This window comes from Gossypium arboreum, chromosome 2, assembly GCF_025698485.1.
Source record: "Gossypium arboreum isolate Shixiya-1 chromosome 2, ASM2569848v2, whole genome shotgun sequence".
NCBI classification, from domain to species: Eukaryota; Viridiplantae; Streptophyta; class Magnoliopsida; order Malvales; family Malvaceae; genus Gossypium; species Gossypium arboreum.
In genome coordinates this window covers 44331000-44349068 of record NC_069071.1, presented here as the reverse complement: position 1 = coordinate 44349068, position 18069 = coordinate 44331000, and the positions used below count along the sequence as shown (strand labels likewise).

The window sequence follows — 18069 nt, the reverse complement described above, 5'->3', positions numbered from 1 at the left end:
AAAAGAAATATATTTGAAGGTTAATAAGGCTGATTTAGATTATGTAGTGGGGTATATTTAGGGTTTAAATTGGGTAAATTTAATCTAGAACTTGATAGGTTATGCCATGGGTTGGGTAAAATCTGTAGGCTTTTGTTTCGATGTTACGATATAGGGGTGCTTTGTCACGACACGATTGGCAGACTCGGTGTCCTGACACACACTAGAAAAATGCAATTGTTAGCCACTGTCCTCAGTGTTGCGACAAAAGGGACCCTGTGTTTCGACATACTGAAAATTTTAGTTTTTTAGCCACTATTATGGCACCAACTCTGTTTTTAGTCCAATTTCATTTTTTAGTGTCTGACAGATATAACTCATATTTTAATCACCCATGTGCATATAATCCCCAACATACTCCATCTACAAAATTAGATTCTACTCTAGCTAATAATTAAGTTTGAAGTTCATCAAGCAATTAAAATACAAAAATATACAACACAATTATGAAATTCCAAGAAATAATTTATAAGTGTTGTTGATGGATTCGTCCAACAGATCCATTTGTTCGTTTATATACTTCCGCTTCCGAATTTGTTCATCTTTATTCGTTCATGCTTGACCATGCCATTCTGAATCTTTTCACTTATCACGTTCCCTCAGTTTACACTAAAGAATACACTTTTCCTTAATTAAGGTCGTTAGGGGTAATTAAAGATATATAATAACAATTATTTCTAAATATTTCCCTAGCTCCTGTTGTGGGCCACTACCACATTTAGACACTTCGATCTCGCCATTTATTTTCATAATTAGTTCATTCTTTTCAAGGTCAATAGTGAACCTAGAAGTAGCAGAATTGGAGTTTCCTGGTCTTCCTCAAAATTGAGGACTACTAAATCAACAGGGATTATAAATTTATGCACTTTAACTAATACATCTTCAAGTACACCTTTCGGATGTACAAAAGATCGATCAGCTAATTGAAGTATGATGGAAGTGTTCTTGAGCTCCTCCAACCGAGTTTCTTATATATAGATAAGGGCATTAGGTTAATATTGGCTCCTAAATCACATAGGGCCTTTCCAAAGTTCATGTCCCCTATCTCTATGGGAATAGTAAAACTACTCGAGTCTTTACATTTGGGGGTATTTTTCTAGTGATGATCACATTACATGAAGCATTTATATTAATCTATTCTCCTATTTTAATTTTTCTATGCCTAGCCATGATTTCCTTTAAGTGGTTGACATATTTAGGTATTTTCTTGATTTACGATTTGAATAAGTTAAGGAACTTACAAATTTTGCTTCATCCCTTCTTTGCTTGTCCTCTAAACATGATGGGAACTGTACATTTGCAGAAACAGGTTCAATACTCTTTTTAATTTCTGGCTTAGCTACCGGGTTAACTACCTTATCAGGATCTTGTTTCAGCTCGTCTTCACAAAAGGGTTCATTCGAAGCATTGTTTGTTTTACCCTCTTCTAATTCTTGTTAAATGGGCTCATCCGAGTTTTTCAGAATCTTACTAGAAGGGATTGCAATTGCTTTAACTTGCTCATTCCCATCCCTACAAGGGTTGTTTTCTGTGTTGCTCGGAATGCCAATATCAATTTTCCTTTGGATATTACTCATCATTTTCATCATCTGGATCATTTGATCCTTTAACTCAATCAATGTAGTACGTGTTTGGGTGCACTTAGATTGCACCTGTATAATGTCTGACTTCATTGACTTCATTGACTACATCTCCCATTCGATCCTATTTAAACTCTGACCACATACAACATGGTCAACCCCTATGGCCCTTTCTTGAGTTCTTTGCATACAAGGAGGTTGGTAATAGGATTCTACCAAGTTTGATTTGAGTTACTCCCTCCTCGATTTCCACCCCATCTCAGATTTGGGTGATCCTTCCATCTGGGATTATAAGTAATGGAATAAGGATTTACACCCCTATCCCCACATAATTCACTTCCACGAATTGGTTTTTGGAATATTGACCATAAGTGTGAGCCGATTCGTTTATCACTGGTCTAATGGATGTAGTCTCCAACTGGTTAAGCTTGTCCAAAATTTGTTGATATTTGTCCTCTTTGTGGACAGCTTTGGTAGTGGGTGGTCTAAGGCTAAAAGTAAACCTTTTGTTGGGCCACATATTCTAGTTCATAGCCATGTCCTCAATCAACTGACAGGCTCGCTCATAAGTAGTTCATAAAGGCCCCTTTTGATACTCCATCCAGATTGGACCTCAAATTACCATCTAGACCATTATAGAAAATCTGCATCTGTAGCCATTGTTGCATACCGTGATGTAGACACTTCCTTAGCAGTAATTTGAAGCATTCCCATACTTCATATAAAATTTCCCCTTCTATCTTTCCGCCAGCTCGTCCCATGTTGTAATTGAACTTGGAGCCTACGAATCTAACTAAAAGAAAGCTTTATCAACCAATGAAAAGGGGAAAAACCTAAGAAAAATAGCACCATTGGTGAACCCATTAAATTTAAATGTATCGCAAAGTTGGAGGAATTGTTTCAAATGTTGGTTTTGATCCTCTATCATCGACCCGCGAAACAACAAATTGTTTTGGATCATCTGAATCATGGCCAACTTAATTTCACAATTGTTTGCATTGATTGCTAGCCTTTCGATACTGCCTCGCACAACATCTAGATTCGGTAGCGCATAATCACACTATAACGCCCTCCACTCGACCCGCTCGTTTGGATCCGAGTATTGGGTGTTGCTTCCTAAGATAGATGTAAACTAAACCCTTCTACATTCCTATGTACAATTTTCCACTATGACTTAATAAAATTTCTTTACTTTGCTCCTGAATTACCTCATGTATTCTTATTACATTTATCCTTTTCGTACAATGTATATTCTCTTACAGACTGAATGAATTATGGACGTTGTACTTATGTATCACTTTTACTAAGTATAAAAATAAGATTAGTAATACTTATGCGCATGCATTGCCTTTTCCATAAGGTTTTTCATATAAACTTTGGCGTAGACTATAACTTCATTACAACTCTTTACTTCTCTTCTCTATATGCAGATCAACACAATCCGTCACTCTCTTGAAGTGGCCTTGGCGTTGTCTCTCGGCACAATCTTTTCTATTCATCCTGCATTTAGATACATACATAGTAAGTTCATAAGAACTTAGTGAGACATTTCTATACAATCATCTATTATTTCCTATTAAAATTTAAATGTTACACCTTCTTTTACTTCTTGGACGAGTACTTACCAGAATCAACATTTCACATAACAATCTTTTACTTACCTCACCCTCTTTAATATTTGTGAGCATCCCTACCTTAGTCGGTGTTGTTCGACTTACTTGTGGGCTCGTGTGTTGTATCATCGGTACACCCCATGGTGTAGCAAAAAATTAAATCCGACGATCACATCTAGGGATCTATGTGCAAGGAATGAATCAGGGTGAAAAGGGTATGAATGATTACCTTAATCGTCTGAAAAATTGAAGAAGCATATTACAGAATTGTATGTCGATTCCAAGCTATTATGAAAACTTTTCGGCCTCTACGTAATCCACCGGTGTGACAATGAACGATAAGCACTCTAAAAATTTTTCAGAGAGAAAAATTACTTGACGACTGTTTGACCTCACACATCCGTTATTTTAGGTATATTAAGTTTTTCTCAAAAAACACTATATTTCCTAATTCGGGAATCATTAATATTTTGATATGAATCAAATCATAATAGTTAACCAAATATAATAATTACCACAATTATAATAATGTTTGACCAAAAAATACAATTACAAGAATTATAATAATATTCGATCCTAAATTATAATTACAATAATTATAACAAGGATTTCGATAAATTATTTTTAGTTAAACTTTATACGAATCAAATTCATATATTAATTTAACCATATTTTTCATTATGTGTACAACATACTTGTACATATAATTCGTTCGATATATAACTGTTCAATTAAATTAATTCTATAATCAATTTAGTTCATATAGACAACTAAACATAATATCAACTATGTTTGGATTCTGTTCGTTTCAACCATAAGGTGTGACCTTGTAGGTTCTTGTAACGTTAGCAGTAATACTAGAACGATTCTAATGTTACAAACAATGAGTGGTATTTAGCAATGCATCATTGCTACCTAAGTTACAAGAAGTCATGATTCGACATAACCTCTCTGTGATTAACCCTTCATGTATTAAATCCTTTTGTCCTTTATATCTGAAATGGGCACAAGTCATGGAATAGTCACACTTGCATAGTGCATCTAATGTTTCTTGATATCTTGAGTAGACTATGAAAAATAAGTATGGTATCTCATATCAACTTATTCAAACATGGCCATGCATTTCTAGTCTCACTCAATCAAGTGGCCTAGGATTTTGCTCCCATTATTTAGGAGCAGCAAGTTCTATATTGATAAACCATATCCTACTACATAGATTATGACATACTCTAACAATCTCCCACTAGCACTAAGACCAATCACTCATATATCTAATACCAAGTGACTTAGTGTGACGATCATGCTTTTGCTGTGTCAGAGGCTTGGTTAGTGGATCCTCAATGGTATCATCTGTAGGTACTTTGCATATCTCCACATCCTCTAAATCAATAATCTCTCGAATAAGATGATACTTTTTAAGTATATGTTTGAATCGTTGGTGAGATCTGGGTTCCTTGGCTTGTGCAATAGCTCCGTTCTTGTCACAACGGAGTTCTATAGCATCTGATATGCTAGGCACTATCCCTAGTTCAATAATGAACTTCTTGATCCAAACAACTTCTTTTGCTACCTGACTGGCTGTAATATACTCAGCCTCTATTGTAGAATCAGCTACTGCATCTTGCTTTGAACTCTTCCAGCTCATAGCACCATCATTAAGGTAAAACACAAAACCTGATTGCGATTGTGAATCATCCTTATCGATTTGGAAACTAGCATCAGTGTAACCTTTTACACATAGCTCTTCCTCACCTCCATACATAAGGAATGTATCCTTGGTCCTTATTAAGTACTTAAAGATGTTTTCAACTACCACCCAAAGACCTTCACCGGGATCTACTCGGTATCGACTCATCATGCTTAAAGCATACGACATGTCTAGACGAGTACATAGCATGACATACATGATAGACCCTATAACTGAAGCATATGGAATCTTACTCATGCATTCTCTCTCTTGTGGAGTTGAAGGACACATTTCCTTTGAGAGTGAAATACCATGTCTCATAGGTAGGAATCCTCTCTTGGATTCTTCCATACTGAACCTTTTTAGTACTTTATCTATGTATATACTTTGGCTTAGACCTAGGAGTCATCTTGATCTATTTCTATAGATCTTAACTCTTAAGATGTAAGTTGCTTCACCCAAGTCTTTAATAGAAAAACATCCTCCTAACCAAGTCTCAATAGACAGTAAGGTAGGTTTGTCTTTTCTTATGATAAGTATGTCACCCACATACAATACCAAGAATGTGATAATGCTTCCACTAACTTTCTTGTAAACACAAGGCTCATCTTCATTTTTGATATGTTCTAAAATTATCCTAAAAATATAGATGTATTTATTTAATTACAAACAATTAATTCCATTTAAAGGCCTAAAATATAATTCTTTTCAAGAGTTATCAGCGGGTCGCGGCCCACCATTGATCCCAGCTAGGGGTGTGGGGGCTCCACCCTTGCGGTATGGACCGCACACACCGATAGTATTACTGTTCAATCGAATATGCTTGAAACCTCATGATTTGATAACTTTTATCAACAATATCGTGTTTTCAGATTTTCATCCTTGAAGTTTTGTATTGGAACAACCTTTGTTCCATGTCTGAATGAAAACAACTAGTTAACTCTTAACTGGAAATCGCAACTTCATAACTGTCATCGAGATAATATATTTGTTACCACTAAAAAAAATAAAACCGAATAGGCCATAAAATTATGATTAACATTTAATCGATAATCAAAAGGAACAAATTATGCATATTACGACTTAAAGCAATATTAACGAATATCACATATTCAATGATTAAATCGAAAATTGCAAGAAAAGTAAAACATGCATCTCATACAATTGCATCACCCAAGTATTTAAACCCGAGTTCATATCACACAAGTGACTTTGATACCGCTGTTGTATCACCGATACACCCCATGGCGAGTGAAAACTTAAATTCAATGATCACATCTAGGGATCCATGTGCAAGGAATGAATTGGGGTGAAAAGGGTATGAATGATTACCTTTAATCATTTGAAAAAGCGAAGAAGTAGATTACACAATTGTTTGTTGATTCTAAGTCGCTACGAAAATGTTTTGGCCTCTACTAATGCACCCGGTGTGACAACGAATAGTAAGCACTCTCTAAAACTTTTTTAGAGAGAAAAATTACTTGATGACTATTAGTCCTCACGCATCCCTTATTTCAAGCATATTAGGTTTTTCTCAAAAAACCCTTTATTTCCTACTTCGAGAATCATTAATATTTTGATATGAATCAAATCATAATATTTAACCAAATATTATAATTACCATAATTATAATAATGTTTGACAAAAAAAATTAGAATTACAGTAATTATAATATTCGATCCTAAATTATAATTACAATAATTATAATAAGGATTTTGGTAAATTATGTTTTTAGTTAAATTTTATATGAATCAATTTCATATATTAATTTAACCACATTTTTCATTATGTATACAACATACTTATACTCATAATTGTTTGATATATAATTTTCCAATTAAATTAATTCTATAATCAATTTAATTCATGTTGACAACTAAACACATATGAACTATGTTTGGATTTTATTCTTTTCAACCATAGGGTGTGACCCTGTAACATTCCGAAATAGGGCATAGTGAGAATAGTGGTTTCGGGACCACAAATCTGACATCAAAATATTTATTTTATGGTTATTATGAGGTCTAGAATATGAGTATATGCATGTGTTAAAGTTTCATGAAGAAATTCTAAGTATAAGATGTCCAATTGGAAATTAGGGACTAAATTGAATAAATTGCAAAACTTGGTTTCTAGAAGATATTTGTATGAAATTGATTTAGATTATGAATTAGAAGGTCTTGGAGAGAAATTTTCCCAAGTTCTAAATTTTTGGACAAAAATGGGCTTGCATGGATGAAATTTTAAAGAAAGGGCATAAGGGCATTTTGGTCATTAGGCATTTTAATGAAATAAAAAGAGAAAAATGGAGCAAAAATATGCTCATCTTCTTCCCATAGCTTCCGAAATTTGGACGACACCATAGCTAGGGTTTCTTCAATTTTCAAGCTCAATAGTAAGTGCTCACAAGCCCCATTTTTCATGTTCTTGGTATTTCTGAAATCCCGGTAACTTGATCTCTCCATTTCTACCCATATTTCATGCTAGGGTTCATGTTTAAAAATTTACCCATGCATGAGTTAATTGTGCTTTGATGGACTGTGGAGGAATATGAAAGATTAATGTGTGTTAAACATTTTTTTCTAGTTGATTTTCATGAGAAACCCTTATAAGGACCATTTTGCAAAAGATGTAAATGTGCGGTAGAAATGAGAAAATAATGGATAATGTGGGCTACCATAAGAGAGAAAAATGTTCGGCTAGGCTTGGGTGAGATAGAAATTGCATGTGTTTCATTATACGAGTCTAGGGACTAAATTGTAAAAATGTCAAAGGTTAGGGGCAAAATGGTCATTTGAACCGGGAGTAGATATTAGACTTGAAATGTATAATATGGGGTATTAATGAGTTAATTTTGCTATTATAGACCCCGAGAAACAAGTTTCGGAGGTCAATCGTGGACAACGCAAGGTTTCGGAGTAACCGAAACACAATCCCGAAAAGAATACCAGGTAAGTTCGGATAACTTAAAGTAAACCCCTAATATACATAATTGTATGATTTATGAATGCTTTATATTTGCATTTATTGATGGCATGAAAATGCATGAAATGCACCTTTGGTAATGACTTGTTGATAATTGTCTCGGTTGAGGTTAAAAAGGGAATTCGATGGATAAACCATGTTTTACATGTGAATTGGATCCTACATTTGTTGCAGTAAGGATTTAGCCCGGACGGGTAATCCATGATCTCAAATATGGAAAGGAATCTAGCCCGGACGGGTGTTCCTTGAATGATCGAGCCTCCCGAAGAATATATGTGCATTGGATTTAGCCTGGACGGGTAATCTGAATTGGGTCTGAATTTAGCCTGGATTGGTAATTCATATCCGAACTCATTAAGGGTGTTTTTCGCTATAAAGGATTTAGCCTGGACTGGTAATCCCGCCATATGATGTGAGGTTCGCGGGAGTGCATATATGTGAAATGATCATTCGTAAGAATTGACGGATAATGGGTATTCCATCAAGATTTCCTAGAAACTCAACGAGATTAACATGGGATATATATATATATATATATATATATATATGATTATGTGACTAACTCATTGATTGAGTGCATGTGATAGGAAATCATTTCATAGTGGATGATTTCATGAATTAAGTATGGATGTATGCTAATTACTCGGTAAGTTTACTTTCCGGTTATTTGAGCTTTACTAAGCACATAAATGCTTACCCCTCTCTTTTTCCCTGTCTCACAGAGCTCGAGGACTCGAAAGGATTGGAGGACAATTGGAGAGTCAACACACTATCAACTAAACAAGCTTTGGTATAAAGACTCTGTTTATTTTGTTAAATGGCATGTATAGTATTTTTGAGTATTTTATTATATGTGTCATTTGATTTGCCAAGTTAAAGCATGTAAAAATATGTTTATTTCTTTGTATCCATGAAAATTGGCTTAATTTAAGTAGGCTATGACCTACGATTTTATGCATGGTTTTAATTACTAATGATGGGTTGCTATCAATTGGCAATGAGTCACATGAATGAGCCAATTTCGGATGGATTAATGCAACATGGGAACGCATGACACTAAAGAGGAAATAACCGTTTATGTATGAAACCAATGATATGCGGTTCCCATACAACTATTTTCATTAAGATTATTTACAAGCATAAAATTATGTTTTCTCTCAAACTTGGTAACCACTAGGCATAAGTAGTAGAAAGAGGTGACTAAAGGCTTGGAAAATAACCTATTAGAGTCCACATGGTTGGACACACGGGCGTGTGTCTAGGCCGTGTGTGACACACGATTTTCTCCCATGGGCCTGCGCTATGGCCATGTGTCCCCTGCACTCAAAATTTTAGCTCAAAGTCGTACACGGGTAAGCCACACGGGCGTACGCCATGGCCGTGTTAAAATGACAGTGTCGTCCACAGGCAGGTAGCACGGGCGTGTTCCATGGCCGTGTTTATAAGTCAGTGTTGCCCATGGTTGAAGGGCATGGGCGTGCCCCAAGATACAAGGGCGTGTGACACTTCCTGATCAAGAAAATCTTCCGAGAAGCCCAATGTTTATCAAACATGTCCGAATTTGTCCCGCATTGCCTTTCGATATGTTATAGGTCTCGAAGGCCTATACAAGGGACGAGATGTTCATGATTGAAAGGTTTTAAATTCAAATGAAATTTTGTGACTCGAGTTAGTATTATGAAAGTGTAAAGTTCCGATAATGCCTCAAGCCCTGTCCGATGTTGGATATGGGTTAAGGTGTTACAGACCCTATAGGTTCTTGTAACATTAGTAGTAATACTATAACGATTCTAATATTACAAACAATGAGTGGCATCTAGCAATGCATCATTGCTACCTAAGTTACAAAAAGTCATGATTCGACATAACCTTTCTGTGATTAACCCTTCATGTATTTTATCCTTTTGTCCTTTATATCTAGAATGAACACAAGTCATGGAATAGTCACACTTGCATAGTGCATCTAATGTTTCTTGATATCCTGAGTAGACCAAGAAAAAGAATAAGTATGGTATCTCATATCAACTAATTCGAGCATGGCCATGCATTTCTACTCTCACTCAATCAAGTGGCCTAGGATATTGCTCCCGTTATTTAGGAGGGACAAATTCTATATTGATCAACCATATCCCACTACATAGATTGTTGTATATCCAACATCAACCTTTATAGAGCAACCAATTGTGGTGGACATTTGACTGTATCAAAATATGCTACTCATGATGTTGGGATAATGATGATCTTAAGTCTGAGGATCGTATATTTAACACCCCTTACTCGTATCCAAGGCCGGAATAGAGTACGAGGCATTACCAGACTTAACAATACACATAGACGAAAACCGGGCCATAAAATTTCATTTAATTCAAAACTTTTCGAACACATGCATAACAATCAAAGCTAACTATATCATCACATCAAAACATAGGACATGACACGATTAATTAAACTTATCAACATCTCATGATTTTATACGATAACTCAATGCAGACTGATACGTATGGTCAAAATTATAATAAAAATATATATCACAAACCAGCTTCCTATACATGCCACTCACTTCATATTTCTAATATTTGAATTAATTTTCCCAAAAATGATAGTTTGATAGTGTGATTTTGCCTCCGACGATCTCCAACCCCGAGCCGACCTGCCAATAGTAAAGAAATGGAGAGGATGGGTAAGCTTTACGCTTAGTAAGTTCATATGAAAATAATAAGCAATTACTACCATGCTTTTCAAGATAAAACACTATAATTGTACAATTACACATATTCAGGACAGGCTGTTTTCTGGAGTCCCGGTGTTAAAAAAAATCATATATCAAGTTAAAAAACTCAAAATCCAATTCCGTAAATTTTATATGAAACTAGACTCATATGTATAATTACAAATTTTTTTCTAGAATTTTTGGTCAGGCCATTTAGTACAGTTTATTAGTTAAACTCTCCCCTATTTCAGGGTATGACTACTCTGACCCCTGTGCACTACGAACCAAATTTCTCCTTGTAAAGAATTCCAATGACCATGCCGTTTGTTTCCTTTAAAATTAGATTCAATAGGGAATCCATGCATGTAAGATATGACTGTCAATAAGTTTTTTACAATTTATGGTGAATTTATAAAGTCAGAACAGGGGATCTCGAATTCATTCAGACCCTGTTTCACAAGAATTCAAATATCACAAAATATAGAATTCTTTTGCTTCCCATGTTTCTTTCATGTGAAAATAAACTCATTAAGCTTTATTTCCATAATTTATTTTTATTTTTAATTTAGCTTACACAATTTTTGGTGAATTTTCAAAGTCATGCACTGCTGCTGTCTAATACTGTTCTACTACTAAAGTTCACTTTTACACAATTTCACTTAATCCATTCCATTTTACCGAGGTTCGCTCAAATATTGAGCATATTACTCATAAATTCAAATAAACATATACTTGCACTTGTTCATCACATAATCACTTTCACATGTATTTTCATTTAATCGATTTCCCGTTAAACTTATCGGAATAATAATAGATACACAATTGCCTGCACATTTTCCCATTTCCACACTTGTAGCCGAAGCTATCTGGTACGCATAGTAGCCTGCACTTAGTACTACACATGCGACCAACAGTCTGGTACATGTAGTAGCCTGCACTTAGTACTACACACGTGACCTCACCATCTAATACACGTAGTAGCCTGCACTTAGTACTACACATGCGACCAATTATCCGGTACACGTAGTAGCCTGCACTTAGTACTACACACGTGACCTCACAATAGTTCATTTGTATTGTTTCTATTCCGAAGGTTAAACGGGAAATTCCTCACTTTTCAACATTTTACTAAATTGTCCGTAATCAATTTAAATTCATAACTTACATCAAATAACCATTTGATAGGCAGCCACATTTCATATGATATCAAAATATAATAACATAAAAAGAATCGATAGATTATTTATGTACGAACTTACTCGAAGTGTCGATCTCACTATCCATAGAACCAATTGTCCATTCATAGTATAATAAGACACAACTCAAATATCAAATAAGCTTTTAAGAATTTGCATAACATATATCACATATTTCATATATCACTTGTCAACTATCAATAACATTGCAAACCAACCTCAATCACTCAATCTAACCATATGCACACTTATATATATACATATCCAAACTAGCCAAATTAAGCCAAGTCTCATGGCTATATGTACAAACCAAAATATAACCATTCATAAGCCATCTCAAATGGAAAAACTCACTACCAAGATACATATCAAAATGACCAAAATCCTATACATGCGATATGACCAAACCCTAAGTTCAAAAGTACCAAAGTGATGGTTGGATAGTGTGTTATAGTCTCCGACAATCCCCGAATCTGAGTTACCTTTGAAATTATAAATAAACAAAGTAAGCTTTATACCTTAGTAAGCTCGTATGAACTAAACTCAACTAATAATAAATACACAATTCATCTATTTGAACTTGTTAATTAGTAATTAAAAATACTAACAAACCTTCCACATACTTAATCATATGCTATATGCAAACTTCATAACTTCTTCAACTTAAAGCACATATGACTCACATACATACCTGAACCAATCCATAACAAACTCATACCCAAACGGAAAAATGTCGAAAACTCAAATTCTCGCACATTTAGTGCCAATACATGGCCGAAGCTATTTTTATCCCACACACTAAGTGCCATACATAGCCGAATTGTCGTCAAATATGATTGTAGTCCCGTATACACAATTTATGCAACATCAAAGCAATTAAAGCATAATTATAACAATGCTCATTACATACAAACTTACCTCAGATATTAAAACGGAAAATCAAGTCGATTAATTGATAACTTTATCTTTTCCCCTATCCAAATTTGTATTTCTCCTTTCTTGATCGAAATATATTCAAAATTGACGTATTCAATCATCTATTCATTCAATTTAGTCCAAAACATACTTTAAAACACATTTACACTTTTGCCCCACATATTTCACATATTTCACAATTTAATCATTATTTCATAAAATCACAAATTAATGACTAATTTTCATTTATTTCACATTTTAACCACTAATTTGACACATTTCTCAATTTATTCCATATTTTGCATTTTCACTAAAAATCACTTAACAAAACTTGTTTAACTATCAAAAATATTCAAAATCTATCATAAAACTTCAAAACTCATACATATTCATCAATGGCATCATTCAAAATCTTTTACAGTTTTGTAAAATAGTCCTTGGGCTAGCTAGTACTAGATGCAACGATCACAAAAACATAGAAATCATTAAAAAAACTAGTCAAAAATCATACCTTAATAGCCAAATGAAATTGCCAAATTTTTAAGCTTAAAATGGCTAGGATTTTAGTTCTACAATTGGTGGAGGAAGAATTAAAAGATGATAGTTTTATTTTTGTTTTATTTCATTAACCTTATTAGCAATTTACATATTCAACCTTAATTTATAAACATATAATTCATTTAATCGTTGTCCATACTTGTCTACTAACTTTTCAAATGGTTTAATTACCATTTAAGGCCACCATATTTAAAAACCAAAGCTATTTGACACTTTAAACTAATAGAACATGCATTTTTAACTTTACGTGATTTAGTCCTTTTTAACAAATTGATCAACCAATCGATAAAATTTCTTCACGAAACTTTCAAACATACATAACATCATGCTGTAAACACTTAAAATAATATTAAAATAATTTTACGACCTCGGATTTGTGTTATCAAAACCATTATTCTGATTTTACTAAAAATGGGCTATTACAACTCTCCGCCTTAGGGATTTTCGTCCTAGAAAATCTCACCAGTGAATAGGTTAGCTTACTTTTTTCTCATAGCTTACTCGGGCTCCCACGTAGCATGTTCAATACCTTGACGTTTCCACTATACTTTCACTAAGGCTATGCGTTTATTTCTCAATTCTTTAACCTCACGTGGTATAATTCTGATCGGTTCTTCGTTGTACGTCATATCAGGTTGAATTTCAATCTCTAATGGAGGAATCACATGTGATGGATCAGATTTATACCGGAGCAACATCAATACATGAAATACATTATGAATCTTTCTAACTAAATGGTAAGGCTAATCGATATGCCAATGGCCCTATTCGTTCAATAAACTCATACGGCCCGATGAATCGCGAACTCAATTTGCCTTTATGACCGAAACGAAGTATTTTCTTCCACGGAGATTCTTTTAAAACCACTTTGTCACCAATTTGAAATTCAATGTCTTTTTGTTTCAAATCCTTGTACAATTTCTAACGATCTGAGGCTGCCTTCAAACAGTCACAAATTACTTTCACTTTCTCCTCGGTTTCTCTAACCAAATCAACCTTGTGAATCATTTCTCGCTAAGTTCAGTCCTATGCAATGGAGTTCGGCATTTGCAACCATATAAAGCTTCATACGGTGCCATCTTTATGCTCGATTGAAAACTATTATTATAACCAAATTCAACCAGTGGCAAGTATTTCTCCCAATTGCCCTCGAACTCTAAAACATAACATCGGATCATATCTTCAAGAACCTAAATTACTCGTTCAAACTGACCATTGGTTTGCGGATGAAAAGCTGTACTAAAATTCAACTTTGTACCCAGAACTTCTTGCAGTTTCTTCCAAAACCGCGATGTAAACCTTAGATCTCTATCCAAAATAATCGAAATTGGCACCCCGTACAATCTAACGATCTCAACAATGTACAATTGAACTAATCTATCAAGTGAATAGTTAGTACATACTGGAATGAAATGTGTAAATTTCGTCAGTCAATCAACGACAACCCAAATTGTATCTTTCTTCTTCAGAGACCGGGGTAATCCGGATACAAAATCCATAGTCACTCTATCATATTTCCACTCTGGTATCATCACAAGCTGAAGCAAACCTGAAGGCACTTGATGCTTGGCTTTCACTTGCTGACAAATCAAACATTTTGATACAAGTTTAGATATGTCTCGTTTCATACCTGACCACCAATACAACTTCTTCAAATCATTGTACATTTTGGTACTCTTAGGATGAACAGATAAGCAACCACTATGTGCCTTGTATAAAATTTTTTGAATCAACTCTGGATTTTCAGTACGCAGATTCTATCTCGAAACATCAAACAATTATCGAATCTAATTTGATACTCTGAATCACTAGTCGACTTGCATTGTACTCTTTTAGCTTGCAATTCACTATCACACCTTTGAGCTTTGCAAATTATCTGAAGAAATTCTAGTTTAGCTTTTAACTCAGCTAAGATCAAACCATCATCGGATAATGTCAATTGTGTATTCATTGATCTTAAGGCAAATAACGACTTTCTACTCAAAGCATCCGCGACCACATTTACTTTCCCCGGATGATAATCAATTACTAACTCATAGTCTTTTAATAACTCAATCCATCTCCGTTGTCGCAAATTCAAATCTTTCTAAGTCATAATATATTTTAAGCTTTTATGATCAGTAAAGATGTGACATTTTGCACCGTACAAATGATGTCTCTAAATTTTAATGCAAATTCAATAGCAGTTAACTCTAAATCGTGCATCGGATAGTTTTTTTTTCATGCGGCTTCAATTGTCTAGAGGCATGAGCCACAACTTTTCCCTCTTACATCAATATGCAACCCAAACCGTTCAATGACGCGTCGCTATAAATCACAAATTCTTTACCTGACTCAAGTTGAACCAACACTGATGCCTCAGTTAGCAATGTTTTCAATTAATCGAAGCTTTGTTGACATTTCTTAGAACATTCAAACTTGACATCTTTCTATAGTAGTTTGGTTATCGGTGTAGCAATCATCGAAAACCCTTTAACGAAATGTCAATAGTAATCTGCCAATCCTAGAAAACTTCTTGTAACGCCCCAACTTTCGGGATTTTTGGGATTTCTGTGATTTTTGGTGAATTTTAGGATTTCTATGTTTTGACTGTTTGAGGTAGGCCTGAGTATGTTAGTGGGCCTCCAGAAGGCCCAAGTCTAATTTAAAAATCGATGGTTTTAATTAATTTTATTTTAAAGGAAAAAGGGGTTTTGGTAAATTGGGCTTTTAAGATTTAATGGGTAAAATAAGTCACAAGGAGGCATGTGGCAAAGTGGCATGTGACGCCACTAGGGTGCTAAAAAAGTGGCGTGTGGAGGACTAGGGAGAGCTAAGGTTCAAGTCACAAGGTAAGCAAATTATGGTATTAATTTTTATGTACAGAAAGGGGATGTGATGGAACTCAAGTGGAACCCTGTTAGGAAGAGTTTGAGCTGCTCAGGAGATCGAGTAAGGAGGGGATAAGGGAGAAGATTTAGGAGCTGATTAGGGAGTGTAGTATTGGCCGAATGGTGGACTCTTGAGGAGCAAGAGTTGGCCTGCCAAGGGTTTCTGTAGAAGGTAAAATTCGGCTAAGTCTATTGATAGTTGTAATTTTGGCATTTGGGGAAAAGTTGTGCCGTTTCTGACAATTCTTTTCTCTTCTTCTTTTTTTCCTCTATAGCCAAATCTTTCTACCATTATACTCAACTCTACTTCCTTACCAATTGATTCTAAGTCTTATAGCCGATTGCCGTAAAAGCCGAAATCTCGAAAGCCTATTTTTCTTCCGTGCCAATATCTCCTAGCCAAACCCTCTGATTCTTCTCCATCTTTTTGGCCGATTCTCTCATCCTCTGAACCCCAAGGTCCTGTCAACAAAACTACTGCAAAACCCTCATATTTCATCTTTCTCTTCACTATTTCAAAAAAAGTCGAAAACCCTATAATTTTAGGGGCATAGCCGAATCTTTAGACCTTTAAAGATCTGATTTTTGCTAACATTTGAGGGGTTAGATCTACATCAGAATCGAATAGGAACTAAATTGGAATCGTTGAATAAAGGAACTTGTGGTAAGTTTTCAAATCTATTCTTTATTTCGGGTTTTAGAAAAGCCGAAACCCCTAAAGGCTTAGAGAGGCTGTCGATTGGGCCCTATGGCTCTTAGGGTTGTGACAATTGTTTTATTGTGATGATAGCATGATCTAGAGGTTGCTAATCGGAGGCTTGGACAAGTAGAATGACTGGATCTAAACCTAGTCGCTAGATTCGGGAAAAGGTAGGATGTAATATCCTGATTTTGGGCCTAGTCGGAATAGTGGTTTCGTGACCACAAAATCTGAGATAGAAATAATTATTTTATGATTATTTTAAGGTCTATGATATGATTGCATGATTGTGTGAAAATTTCGTGAAGAAATTTTATGCATAAAGTGCTTAATTTGAAATTTGGGACTAAATTGAATAAATTGCAAAACTTGTGTTCTAGAAGTATTTTGCATAAAATTGAATTAAATTATTAATTAGAGGTCCTTAAAGAGTAATTTTACCAATTTCTAAGTCTATGGACAAAAATTGGACATGGATGGAATTTTTGGAAAGTTTAGTAGTAAGGGCATTTTGGTCATTTATGGGTAAAATGAATTAAAATACAAAATTAAAAGCCAATTTTGCTCATCTTCAACCCCATGGCCGAATATAGCAAGGAGAAACCATGGCTAGGGTTTTTCAAGCTTCCAAGCTCGATTGTAAGTCCGTTCTAGCCTCGTTTTTAATGATTTTTACGTTTTTGGAGTCCCTAGCTCGATTTAGCTTATGCTAGCAATAATTTAACCTAGGGTTTATATTTGGAAAAATACCCATAGGTGAAATTTGTGTATTTTGGTGTTTTATGATAGAATATGAGGTTTTAAATTATGTTAGACAACTTGTGCTACTCGGTTTTAAGTGAAAACGAGCAAAAGGGCTTAATCGGTAAAAATACCTAATAGTCATAAGTACATGTTAGAGTGAGAATTTGATGTTGCCATAGAAGGAAAAATGATCAGCATGTCATAAAACATAAGAAAATAGGCTGAATTTTAATTTACGAGCTTTGGGGAAAAAGTGTAAATATGCAAAAGTTTAGGGCAAAATTGTAATTTTTCCAAAATATGATTTTGGGTCAATTTGAATAATGTGAGTCCTAATTAGACTATATTTTAAATGATAGAGCAAGGAAAACTGAAATTCGGGCTAAAATGGGGAAAATACCAAGTTGTGGACGAAATGGTAAAAATAGCCATTTTCGCATACGAGGTAAGTTCATATGTAAATGTTGGTAAC

At 34.7% G+C, this 18069-nt stretch overlaps 1 protein-coding gene across 1 annotated transcript; it reads right to left on the bottom strand.

Moving 5' to 3' along the window:
- Window positions 1-4481: 4481 nt before the first annotated feature.
- On the bottom strand, window positions 4482-5270 carry LOC128284332 (secreted RxLR effector protein 161-like). The gene has a single exon (XM_053022325.1). It carries the CDS (start codon window positions 5268-5270, stop codon window positions 4482-4484), a length of 789 nt encoding a protein of 262 aa, XP_052878285.1.
- Between the last annotated feature and the right edge of the window lie 12799 nt (window positions 5271-18069).